The sequence below is a fragment of the Triplophysa rosa genome, linkage group LG10 (genome assembly GCF_024868665.1).
Source record: "Triplophysa rosa linkage group LG10, Trosa_1v2, whole genome shotgun sequence".
Taxonomy (NCBI): domain Eukaryota; kingdom Metazoa; phylum Chordata; class Actinopteri; order Cypriniformes; family Nemacheilidae; genus Triplophysa; species Triplophysa rosa.
The window spans coordinates 25,747,258-25,760,136 of NC_079899.1; the positions used below are offsets into that span (position 1 = coordinate 25,747,258).

General features: G+C 42.8%; 1 protein-coding gene across 1 annotated transcript in view; it reads left to right on the forward strand.

Moving 5' to 3' along the window:
* The window catches only part of LOC130560740 (ryanodine receptor 3), a 90,753-nt gene extending 78,754 nt beyond the window's left edge, over positions 1-11,999 (forward strand). Inside the window, exons 86-105 of the mRNA XM_057344743.1 lie at positions 532-620; positions 733-861; positions 2,137-2,241; positions 2,459-2,540; positions 3,047-4,362; positions 4,432-4,487; positions 4,571-4,745; positions 4,840-4,926; positions 5,345-5,539; positions 5,869-5,999; positions 6,081-6,123; positions 6,214-6,341; positions 6,509-6,569; positions 6,641-6,787; positions 10,047-10,181; positions 10,408-10,564; positions 10,649-10,713; positions 10,788-10,888; positions 11,065-11,116; positions 11,523-11,999. Coding sequence (XP_057200726.1) covers positions 532-620; positions 733-861; positions 2,137-2,241; positions 2,459-2,540; positions 3,047-4,362; positions 4,432-4,487; positions 4,571-4,745; positions 4,840-4,926; positions 5,345-5,539; positions 5,869-5,999; positions 6,081-6,123; positions 6,214-6,341; positions 6,509-6,569; positions 6,641-6,787; positions 10,047-10,181; positions 10,408-10,564; positions 10,649-10,713; positions 10,788-10,823 — 3,137 coding nt within the window. The 3' untranslated portion in view covers positions 10,824-10,888; positions 11,065-11,116; positions 11,523-11,999. The remainder of the gene's footprint in view (positions 1-531; positions 621-732; positions 862-2,136; positions 2,242-2,458; positions 2,541-3,046; positions 4,363-4,431; positions 4,488-4,570; positions 4,746-4,839; positions 4,927-5,344; positions 5,540-5,868; positions 6,000-6,080; positions 6,124-6,213; positions 6,342-6,508; positions 6,570-6,640; positions 6,788-10,046; positions 10,182-10,407; positions 10,565-10,648; positions 10,714-10,787; positions 10,889-11,064; positions 11,117-11,522) is intronic.
* Positions 12,000-12,879: the final 880 nt, after the last annotated feature.

Genomic DNA, 12,879 nt, shown 5'->3' on the forward strand with positions numbered 1-12,879 from the left:
ATTCCTTTTCCCCAAAGAAATGGTAATTAAGGTTTAAAACGACATGAGGGTAAGTAAATGTAAATGAACAGAATTTCCTTTTTTGGTCAAACTATCACCAAATTATTAGTATTGTAATTATTTAACTTTTTTTATTTTAATACTGTTAAAATTCTTTTGAAGAATCAAAAACTGCCAGTAGGTGGCGGTAAATGTCATTAATTCATTGGATTCCCTGAATTTGTTCGGAAAGCAGTAAATGACTCTTTATGAACGAGCCACTGATTCATTGATTCACTCAAGAGAGGTATTCATTTAGAAGCGAAACCACAAAATACTTTTCCTGAGGCTTTATAGGTAATATTTTTGTTAAAAATGAAGAAAACGGACAATGCTTATATAAAATATATCGAAATATTAATGGGATCCAGAAAGGACCACGAGCCGAGACTCGAACTCGGGTCGCCGGAGCACAAAAGCGCTATATGTCAGAGCACTAACCACAAGGCCATGGGCTTCGACATATTCATACAAATATGTTTTGTGTTTCAGATTTTCAGAACTTCCTCAGAACACAAACAGGAAACACGACCACAGTTAATATCATCATAAGCACTGTGGACTATCTGCTCAGACTGCAGGTGAAAACACACAAATAAAGAGTCGTTTTACTATGTAATCAAGAAACATTTGGTCAGTAAACAGTAATAAAGTTACTTCTGTGTGTAATGTTGTGATGCGTTGTGTTGACAGGAATCCATCAGTGATTTTTACTGGTATTACTCTGGTAAAGACGTCATGGATACAGCGGGGCAGCGTAATTTCTCCAAAGCTCTTGCCGTAGCGAAACAGATCTTCAATTCACTCACTGAATACATCCAGGTATTACACACACACACACGCGCACACGCGCACACACACAAACGCACACGCACGCACGCACACACACACACACACACACGCACACACGCACACACACACACACACACACAAACAACGCTTAACACCGTCTCAGTTTCAATAAGACACATAATTAAACGCATTGACTCCCCAAAACAGCTCTTTGTTCATTGAGAAAAAAAATGAGTACAAAGAGAATATAGGCTTGAAGTAGCATCTTTTTAACACACACACACCCGCTCTCTCTCTCTTCCCTCTCTCTTCCCTCTCTCTTCCCTCTCTTCCCTCTCTTCTCTCTCTTCCCTCTCTTCCCTCTCTTCCCTCTCTTCTCTCTCTTCCCTCTCTTCTCTCTCTTCCCTCTCTTCCCTCTCTTCTCTCTCTTCCCTCTCTTCCCTCTCTTCTCTCTCTTCCCTCTCTTCTCTCTCTTCCCTCTCTTCCCTCTCTTCTCTCTCTTCCCTCTCTTCCCTCTCTTCTCTCTCTTCCCTCTCTTCTCTCTCTTCCCTCTCTTCCCTCTCTTCTCTCTCTTCCCTCTCTTCCCTCTCTTCTCTCTCTTCCCTCTCTTCTCTCTCTTCCCTCTCTTCCCTCTCTTCTCTCTCTTCCCTCTCTTCCCTCTCTTCTCTCTCTTCCCTCTCTTCTCTCTCTTCCCTCTCTTCCCTCTCTTCTCTCTCTTCCCTCTCTTCTCTCTCTTCTCTCTCTTCTCTCTCTTCTCTCTCTTCCCTCTCTTCCCTCTCTTCTCTCTCTTCCCTCTCTTCCCTCTCTTCTCTCTCTTCCCTCTCTTCTCTCTCTTCCCTCTCTTCTCTCTCTTCCCTCTCTTCCCTCTCTTCTCTCTCTCTCTCTCTTCCCTCTCTTCTCTCTCTTCTCTCTCTTCCCTCTCTTCTCTCTCTTCTCTCTCTTCTCTCTCTTCCCTCTCTCTCTTCTCTCTCTCTCTCTCTCTCTCTCTCTCTCTCTCTCTCTTCTCTCTCTTCCCTCTCTTCCCTCTCTCTTTCTCTCTCTTCTCTCTCTTCCCTCTCTCTCTTCTCTCTCTCTCTCTCTCTCTCTCTCTCTCTCTCTCTCTTCTCTCTCTTCCCTCTCTTCCCTCTCTCTTTCTCTCTCTTCTCTCTCTTCCCTCTCTCTCTTCTCTCTCTCTCTCTCTCTCTCTCTCTCTCTCTCTCTCTCTCTCTCTCTGTCTCTCTCTCTGTCTCTCTCTCTGTCTCTCCCTCTCTCTCTCTCTCTCTCTGTCTCTCTCTCTGTCTCTCTCTCTGTCTCTCCCTCTCTCAGGGTCCGTGTATTGGGAATCAGCAGAGTTTGGCTCACAGCAGACTCTGGGATGCTGTTGTTGGATTTCTTCATGTTTTTGCTAACATGCAAATGAAGCTGTCACAGGTCAGAAATATCACGTCACATGTACAGTGAGAATCTGTAGTAGCTCTGTAAGCAATATCAAAATACTAGAAGAACCACACATGGTAACACGGTAATACTGTGGTGCTTTTATTCATACGTGGTGCAATAGTGGTTTGGTTTAGCTGCTCTCAGAGCTTCAGACCTTTAATCTTCCTCTCAGCAGGATTCCTCATCTTCAACCTTGTTTCTCTGTCAGGACTCCAGTCAGATCGAGCTGTTGAAGGAGCTGTTGGATCTTCAGAAGGATATGATTGTCATGATGTTGTCACTGCTGGAAGGTTCAAACTTCATTAAGAACATTACTAAATGTGCATCAGCTGATGATGAGAATTGAACCGCCTGAGAGTTCTTCAAAGAAATATTACATAAAGTATACTTTAGTGTTTACTACAGTTTATCAGTTCACAGTAGTTAATACTCCACAAAACTGTAGTATACATTAACAAAGTGTAGTGATTACTATAATACACTATAGAGTACTGCAGTTGTGTGTGATAATCACTATAGTACTCTACAGCATACTACAATTTACTACAGGTTGCTATAGTAAATGTTAATGTATACTGCAGTAGTTACTACAATTTTTAAGTTACTATACTTAGTTATACAGAATATTATAGTACATGTTAACAAAGTATAGTCATTATTAAAGTATACTACATTAATATATAGTTTACTTTAGTAAATATTCTAGTATTTGTTCATGTTGGATTGACTAATAAAATTATTCTTTTTTCATTTTTGGGTGAAATACTCTTTTGCTTCTCGATTTGTTCTCTCACAGGTAATGTTGTGAACGGGACTATCGGTAAACAGATGGTGGACACTCTCGTGGAATCCTCCAGCAATGTGGAGATGATCCTGAAGTTCTTCGACATGTTCCTCAAGCTGAAAGATTTGACCACCTCCGACAGCTTCAAAGAGCACGACCCCGACCGTAAAGGTGTCATCTCCAAGAAAGAGTTTCAGAAGTCCATGGAGAGCCAGAAGCAGTACTCGCAGTCTGAGATCGATTTCCTGCTGTCCTGCGCCGAGGCCGACGAGAACGACATGTTCAACTACGAGGAGTTCGTCGAGCGCTTCCACGAACCGGCCAAGGACATCGGCTTCAACATGGCGGTTCTGCTCACCAACCTATCGGAGCACATGCCCCACGACGCCCGTCTCGCCACCTTCCTGAACCTGGCCGAAAGCGTCCTGAACTACTTCGAGCCCTTCCTGGGCCGCATCGAGATCATAGGTGGAGCTAAGAGAATCGAGAGGGTTTACTTCGAGATCAGCGAGTCCAGCAGAACTCAGTGGGAAAAACCGCAGGTCAAGGAGTCCAAGCGGCAGTTCATCTTCGATGTCGTCAACGAGGGCGGAGAATCCGAGAAGATGGAGCTGTTCGTCAACTTCTGCGAGGACACCATCTTCGAGATGCAGCTGGCATCTCTGATCTCCGAGCCGGACGCTGCGGAGAGGCCGGAGGAGGACGATGATGACGACGCACAGAGTGTGACTGAGAATCAAGAGGAGGAGGAAGACGAAGCGGCGTTGGAGTCGTCCTCTGCGTTCACTCTGGCCTGCGTCTCCATGAGGAAGAGTCTGTCAAACCTCAGACAGATGCTGTCACTGAAAAGCATGAGACGACAGTACCGAAAGCTGAGGAAGATGAGCGTGAAGGAGCTGATACGAGGCTTCTTCTGCTTCTTCTGGACCCTCTTCGTCGGCACGTTCCGCTTCCTCATCAATCTGGTGTGGGGTTTCTTTCACATCCTCTGGTCCACCCTGTTCGGCGGAGGTCTGGTGGAAGGAGCCAAGAACATGAAGGTGACGGATATCCTGGGGAACATGCCCGATCCCACGCAGTTTGGGATCCACGGTGACGTTCTGGATATGGAGAAGCTGGAATACTGCGACGCGTCTCAGGTGTCCGAGCTCGGGTGCGAGGCGGCCGGTGAGCGGGTGGAAATGGACCTGATGTCAGAACTGATGAACGTTCAGCCCAGGAGAGAGGGAGGCAAACACGGGATGGAGCCGGGACTGGGAGACGTGTCTGAGGTGGTCGGGGTGGACGCTCCTTCATTGGCCAGCGCTGTTCACCAGAAGAAAGCTCAGGTCAATGTCAACACCGCGTCTGACATCTCGAATCAAATTCAGCCGTTGAACGGTTTTTGTTGTTTGCAGGAAGCTGCGATGACCGCCGCAGAGTCTGAAACCAAATGGGAGTCCGAGAAGGCCGAGTGAGTGTTGTTGTGATGTTTTTCTTGTGTGCGTTTGTGAAGTCTTGTGCTGTAACTGTGATGTGGTGTGTTTGTGTGGTCAGTGTTGAAGACAGAGAGAAGACAGATCAGGGCAGGAGAGATGAACCCGTGGCAGGGCCAGCAGCAGATGAAGAGAGGAAGCCTGTGAAGAACAGACGTGGGCAGAAGAAAGAAGCGCCTGACGCCTGCATGGCTTCATTTTTAGCCGGTCTGGACGTCTATCAGACTAAAATGCTGGTGAGTGCCGATGCTGTTATTTGTTCAGAACAAGGTGTTTTACGTGCTTAAAAAGGTCAAATGTAATGTAAGATGTGTTTGTGTGTGTTTGCAGAATTATCTGGCTAGAAACTTTTACAACCTGCGTTTTCTGGCTCTGTTTGTGGCTTTTGCCATCAACTTCATTCTGCTCTTCTACAAGGTGACTCAACATTACAGCTGCACTGTACACTCATTCATGTTTCTACACTCCTATCCAAACACTGCACTGTGTTCAGGGTGTGTGTGGTGTCCCTGTGTGTGTGTGATGGTGTGTACTGGTTTAGCTATATTTGTGAGGGCCAAATGTCCATTTTACTGGTCCTCACTAAATAAAATGGCTCATAATTGGCTCAAATAGTGTTTTTCTTTAAATGTAATAGAGTGCACATGTTTGTGTGATTATTAGGTTAAGGGTCAGGGTTAGGGATAGGGGATAGAATATATCAGAAGCCTGATATAAAATCAATGGAAGTCTATGTAATGTCCTCACTAGTATACTCAAACAAACCTGTGTGTGTGTGTGTGTGCGTGTGTGTGTGTGCGTGTGTGTGTGTGTGCGTGTGCGTGTGCGTGTGTAGGTGACAGGCGAGGACTCTGATGATTTGGATCCGTGGGTTCGGCGCGGTGGTGATGGTGATGATGCTGATGAAGGTGTTGTGGAGTATTTTGTTCTTCAGGAGAGCAGTGGTTATATGGCTCCGACTCTCCGCTTCCTCGCTGTCATGCACACGCTCATCTCCTCTCTCTGTGTGCTGGGATATTATTATCTGAAGGTATTCACTTCATCATCACATAACAACACAAATATGATCAACACAGACACACAGTTACAGATGTAATGTGCATCGTAACGCCATTAATGAACGTCTCTCTTGTCAAATCTATTTTTGTCAAGTGCTTTTTACAAATTGCATCATATCAAAGCAACTGTACAGGAAAAAACAAACATAGAATGCATGTAAATATAGCCCTAATAAATCATATAAAATAAATAAAGTAAGTGTATACAAACACAAACACACATAGGCGTTATATAAGTTATACCGTAGAGTACAAAACATGTTATTACTTTATTTAATCAGGTAATTTTCATGCTCTTCAGGTTCCGTTGGTGGTCTTCAAGCGTGAGAAGGAGATCGCACGTAAGCTGGAGTTTGATGGGCTGTACATCACTGAGCAGCCGTCAGACGATGATATAAAAGGACAGTGGGACAGACTCGTCATTAACACACCGTGAGTCTGAAGAATTGAAATAAAACGTCTTTCGTGTCTAAAGAGTCTTTTTGAATCAGCTGATCGTTCTCTGTTGTACAGATCTTTCCCCAACAACTACTGGGACAAATTCGTGAAACGCAAGGCAAGTGAGAGTCTTACCGAGAATACATAATAAAGGGGTTTGAGAAGGTAAAAAAGTGTCTTGTTTGATGGCGTTGCGTGACTCGTGCAGGTGATAAACAAGTACGGAGATCTGTACGGTGCCGAGCGGATCGCAGAACTGCTGGGTTTGGATAAAAGCGCTCTGGATTTTAATCCCACCGAAGACGCGGTTATGAAAGACGCCTCGCTGCTGTCCTGGTCCGAAAATCACTCATTCAGTAACACAATGAATCAGCTTTTTCCTCAGATTTCTGTTTCATATATCGGCTGTTTTAATCTGACTGCTGATAAAAGAACTCGTGCATGTTTTTTGCCTGTTCGGCTGTTCTCTATCAAAGATGCGTTTTGGTATCTTGTTCGTTCAGGTTAAGCTCCATTGACACCAAGTATCACGTGTGGAAGATGGGCGTGGTCTTCACAGATAACGTAAGTGCTCTCTGTATGAACGGCAGATGTGCGATGACCTCCCGTGACCTCCTCTTGTTTTTCTCCTCCAGTCTTTCCTGTATCTGGTCTGGTACACCACTATGTCTGTACTGGGACATTATAATAACTTCTTCTTCGCCGCGCATCTGTTGGACATCGCCATGGGCTTTAAAACCCTGCGGACCATCCTGTCATCGGTCACACACAACGGCAAACAGGTTCAACAAACACGATCATGTTTCTTCTGAGATTCTTTCATTGTAGATTCAAGATTTTACAGTTGACATTCATATTCATTTCTAAGAAGTAGTTTAAATTGAAATTTGTTCATTTAGCGGACACTTTTATTTTCTTAAAACATGATGAATCTTCTTGGGTACAACATCCGGTTAAAGTTATAGATATTTTATTGGTAAAAATAGAATAATCCTCCAGACAGTGTTGTAGTCTCGGGACCATGTTTTAATGGTCTTGGTATTGTGTGCATTTTAACTCGGTCTTGACTCGTACTTGAACATGTTCGGAATCAGACTTATTCCCGAGTCCACTCGAGTCCAAACCGAAATATTACATGTCATGCATTTTTACTGTGTTACTGTTTCTTTAAACTGATGTTTGATTGACGCATCCTATGGTTGGTTATTTTCTTGTGCGCATGACTTGGCCCTACCCCTCAAGCCAAAAATACGTCTTTTCTAAGTCTTTGACGACATTAAAAAGACGTCCCTTTATGGGACAAATGTGAAAGGTGTTTCTACCTCTTTTTATGAAGTCTTCTGGATGTCTGATATTGACGTCCAGTGGAACACCGTTTAAATGAACTGTTCAATACAATTTCAAAAAAACGTTAAGGATCAAAAGCCAAACTTAAGCAAACACTGATCACAATAATGGTGTTTTTTCTAATATTATATAACTAATATTGATTTAATGCAGTTAACATTGATTTCATTTAATTTTAAATCATTCAACTCAAATTATTTCCATTTTGAAAGTAGTCTGATAAACTCTAGATTTGAAGCAGTTTTACTGGTCCCCTGTGCGTCAATATCCGACGTAAAACACCTTTCAGTTTTGGCCCATTAAGGGACGTCTTTTCAATGTCGTCAAATACATAGAAAGACGTCTTTTTGGTTATATCTTTGCTCAGGTGGAAGTCGATTGTAATGAAACTACCTTAACACCACTTTGTAGCTAGTCTCGCGTAGCTAGGAACTTATCGCCGCTTTCTTTGGCCAAGGCCCGCCCAAGAGGCCATATGACTGACAGGTGAAGCAACCAATCACGTTTGGTTTTGTGCCGCGTCATATTTATAGGCGTAGAAATGTCCCCGCAGTAACAGATCGGTGTACATTCACTAACGTGTCAAACGTTAACAGAAACAAGAATGATTATAAGGTTATGCTGTGAACCTCGCATACTTTTAAGAATTAAAGGAGTCATTCGCCGGAAGTACGTGTTTTTCTTTGTCTTTTGTGTGTTATAAGTTGCCCATGCATGTATTAGACACGTGAAATTGCAAAAATTTAAGTGTCGGAACAAAAAATGTATTTTATCTAGAAGCGAATGCTCACCCAGACCTGCCTGAAACGCCTCGTGTAACCACACCCCCACAACTTGACGTCAGCTCGTGGAATGATTTGACTAAAACCGCCCAAATCTACACGCAAATAATGTGGGCGGTCTTGTAAATCTCATTGTACCACCACCGGAGCAGCCATGTCGTGGAGACGCTGTGTGTTCAGTTGCCAAAAGAAAGCCTCTTTGTTTTCTCTGCTCTGCCAAAAGATGAGTCAACAAAAAACGAATGGTTACATTTTATTTTCAACACTGTTCCAGAGAAGTACAATGAAAAAGTGCTAGTTTGTGCAGAGCATTTTAACCACGATTGCTTCACTAATCTGGGAGCGATCAAGACCGGCCATGCACGGCAACTTCTGTTAAAAAGTGGGGCAGTTCCATCGGTTAAAACTCCGCGAGGACAGTCTGGCACTTCAGATTCACAGTCTGCAAGTATATTTTCATTTAAAAGACTTTGTTACGGACTAACGCGAGTTGAGTTTGTCGTGTGTTTGTGATCTGCAAATGCAGACACGCGCGCAACGTGAAAAAGACAAAATAAGTCCTAATAATCAGTAATAATGTTCAAACTAGAGGTAACACATGTGGTGTTTATAATGGGGTTTATTGTCTTTGTTGAGTCGCGACGAGACATGGCGTAACACTGGTTGATCACTTACGGCAAATCTTTATAACGTCGTATATAAAAGGTAAAACAGTTAGCTATAGTTTTAAACTATTTAAAGTAGTTTTTTAATAAAAACTTAACAATCCTTAACATCGTGCTCGAGTCGCGCTGGCAAAGTTGCAATGTATCGGCATGATCTTCATTCTCCGGATCAGATTCAGCTCGAATTGATAGGGAAGTATCGTTGCCATTTTATCACCTGTCATTAGCTTTGAAACCTGATGTTTTGAATATGGTCAGAGGCGTCACATTTCCGTCAAACAATTGCAGTATTCCACCAATCACTACGCAGTAGTGAACTGGCCAATCACAGCACACCTCGCTTTTAGAGCCATGAGCTTTGTAAAATATCCTTGCGTTTCAGAGAGGCGGAGCAAAGAGGAGATACAAACATGCACGGTATGTGGAAAATACAGCATTTATCAACCTTAAATCCTGTATACACATTGTAATACATCTAAAACAAACAATAATATTCGTTTTAGCCGCGTATAATGACCCCTTTAAGCGTTTCGTCGATCGTGATGAATTCTTATAGCAACAGTTGTAACACGGTTTCCAAGGCGGACCGTTAAAGAACGCGACACGCACGTCTCCCGGAAATCCAGTGAAATTCAACCAATCAGATGACGACTTTGAACGTGCTGAAGTGTTTCCAGAAAAGTGTGCCTTATGTATCAGACATTTACCCAACGGTCCATGACGTCTGAGACTACTTTGTAGCCTTTTCTACCCTCAACTAATAATATTTTTAAACTAAAAACAGTCTTAAGTAAATAAAACATAGTGTACATGTCATGGTATATTTGAGGAGTTAGTTTCCAAAATGAGATAACTCTGTTTTAAAAAAAATCTAAATCATGTTTTTATTGTGTTAGTTAGCTGTATTATTTTAGTTTTTATGGCTTAAGTCAAAACAAACCAACTGCAGTTTGATTGATATTAATCGAAATGCACAATAAAAAACATGTTTTTTTCTTCATTTAATGTTCTATTATTCTATGAGCTTGGTGCCACCTTTATTGTTTCCACCAAACATTTAACATATTCTTGAAGACCCAACCTTATGTGGACCCGGACTTGACTCGGACTCAACCCTCTCTGGACTCGGTCTTGACTCAGACTCGAATGAGCTGGTCTCGACTACGACACTGAATCCAGATGAAAATCATTTAGAAAGCATCCAGAGTTTTATAAAGCAATGACATGTCTGTGTTCTGTTCGTTTAGTTGGTGTTGACGGTCGGTCTGCTGGCTGTGGTCGTCTATCTCTACACCGTTGTGGCTTTCAACTTTTTCCGCAAGTTCTACAACAAGAGTTCAGACGAGGAAGAGCCCGACATGAAGTGTGATGATATGATGACTGTGAGTGAAGATAATTGAATAATTCTATATTATACACTATATTACTATACATCATTTTGTACTTTATCCATCTTACTTTTCTTTTATTGCACACATTGAAATACAAATGTCGTTTTGTCTTACCAGTGAAGCACACCTAAATTGAAAAACAGAAAAGGAGAGATGTGGTCACTCGCTGACCCGAAAGGAGTTGTTTTTCATATCCGTCTCTTTCTCTGTCTTCCAGTGTTACCTGTTTCACATGTACGTTGGCGTCCGTGCTGGTGGAGGTATTGGAGATGAAATCGAGGACCCCGCGGGCGACCCGTATGAACTCTACCGCATTCTGTTTGACATCACGTTTTTCTTCTTTGTGATTGTTATACTGCTGGCTATCATACAAGGTACCGCCATCACACCGTTAGAATCATCGATGTTCCTCCGGCCTGTGTATCATCATCACACCTGTGATGTTTGTGTGAATGCAGGTTTGATCATCGACGCGTTCGGAGAGTTGAGAGATCAGCAGGAACAGGTCAAAGAAGACATGGAGGTATGGGAGATTATCTGTACGCTTTACACTATGCCGGTACACGTCACTTAAGAGTGGGTTTACTCTCTTCACAGACTAAATGTTTCATCTGTGGGATCGGTAACGAGTAATTCGACACGACGCCACATGGCTTTGAGACTCACACGCTGCAGGAACACAATCTTGCCAACTACCTGTAAGTACTGTGATGATAAGAGTCTGTGATGACGTCCGAGTCTGGATTTTGTTTTGTGCCCCTTTTGTTTAAACACACTGTGGCTTGCTATGAAGGACTCCGACTCATTCACAGACGTTCCTGTGATGTGAAGATTTTTCGATATAGAATTTTGAAGTTTATCTCTGATCTTTCAGATTTTTCTTGATGTACCTGATCAACAAGGACGAGACCGAACACACCGGTCAGGTACGATGTCCCGGAATCACAGATGAGATCTCTTTAATATCGCAGTTATTTCTCAGAGACATCAATGAGATTAAATGGAGAGCAAATGTAAACTTGCGTCTCATCTGCGTCTCAGATATTTCTCCTGAGAAATCTGACGAATGTGTCAAACTGAGCTCAAATTTGTCTCGTCTGCAATCAAAAGTCAATATTATTGAAGATCTCAAGATCACCTCAAACATTTCTCATCAGATTTACTCAAATCCAGATTATCTGACCTCAACCATCTACATTCATTTACACCTCCAGACTCTTGATCATGTGTTTCAACAATTACACTCTCGCTTATTTTTGGTTGTATTTCTCCTGAGCAGTTTTAGGAGAAACATCTGAGACTAAACGAAATCGACTCTTTCTGTGTCCGCAGGAGTCATACGTGTGGAAGATGTATCAGGAGAGATGTTGGGACTTCTTTCCCGCCGGGGATTGTTTCCGTAAGCAGTATGAAGATCAGCTGGGCTAGACCGGATCCAGAAACGATCCGTCCAACCTTGTCTTCGACCCGAACTCGTTTCCTTACCATGACACAACAGCACACGCAGGACCGACGTTACCTCGAAATAAAACGACAGCCGTGCCAATCCAGTGGAACCTCCTTCGCTTCTCTCCGGACATTTTCTTTTGTTCGTTTTCGGTGAGAAAAACAAACTCAAACAACTCGTTGCCTTCTTTGACCCATTGCACAACGTCTCTCACGTGAAACTCTCGGACGCGTGGGGTTATCGATCGACTTCTCCACCGTATATGCACAAGAAAATCTTCTTCGGTATTTGGAGAGCATGATGCCAAAAGCGCCGGATCGGATGATATTTATTTTAGATTTTCTTTCAACTGCCTGCTGATGTGAGTTTATAACGGGGTTGGTTGGTCTTGCTGTGATTTGCCTAATAAAAACCTTCTCAAAGTGCCTTACGTCCATAACATCTGAGCTATGCAAGATCTGCTGTTCCTCTCCGATGTCGTGCCGCGGTAAACGTGTCTGGTTTCGTGACCTCTGGACCGGTGTTTGAACGGGTGATTTGTAGCGTCACCTGGGGTTTGTGGGTTGTTGTTGTCGTTCCGTCCTGTGATTTTAATGACACAGAAGGTGAGATGCTGTGGTTTGCCTGTTGGTATGTATTAGCTTTGCTGAATTGTGCATTTCTTTTGAAGAACGAATAAAGAAATCAATGCAATAATTCACTCCTGTTGAAACAAGTCTTCATTTTTACATCACTACATATCATGTTTTACATTTGAATCTGAGATTTTAAAATCTTTATATTCTATATTCTTCATATCTAAACATATCTTCATAATTGTCCTCAGACATGGTTGGTGCCATTCATGAACTTTGAGTCTTCTCTTAATGTGCTCAAATCCCGTCCACATCACACACAGATGCTTGGATTTTCTTTAATTGAATCTCAACACACCTCTGGCTTCTCGTGACCTTTTAGCGTTGGTCAGAAATAAACATGCGATTCTCTTCCACACTCAGACGTCTGTGAGTCAAGGATGGACAGGCGTGCCCTGACAGAAAGCTTTGAAGACAGTTGTCCATCAATGTGTGTGTTTGGACGAGAGTGATCTTGAACTCAACTTATGAAATTAATAGAAGCCATTGTGGCCAGTCTGCTGTATTTTAATGTTGATGTCTCATGTTTTGACTAAGCTGCTCATTCTCTTCTGCAGCTCCATGAGGTTTCGCTTCCCTCTACATCAGTACTGATTGTGTTTACTGC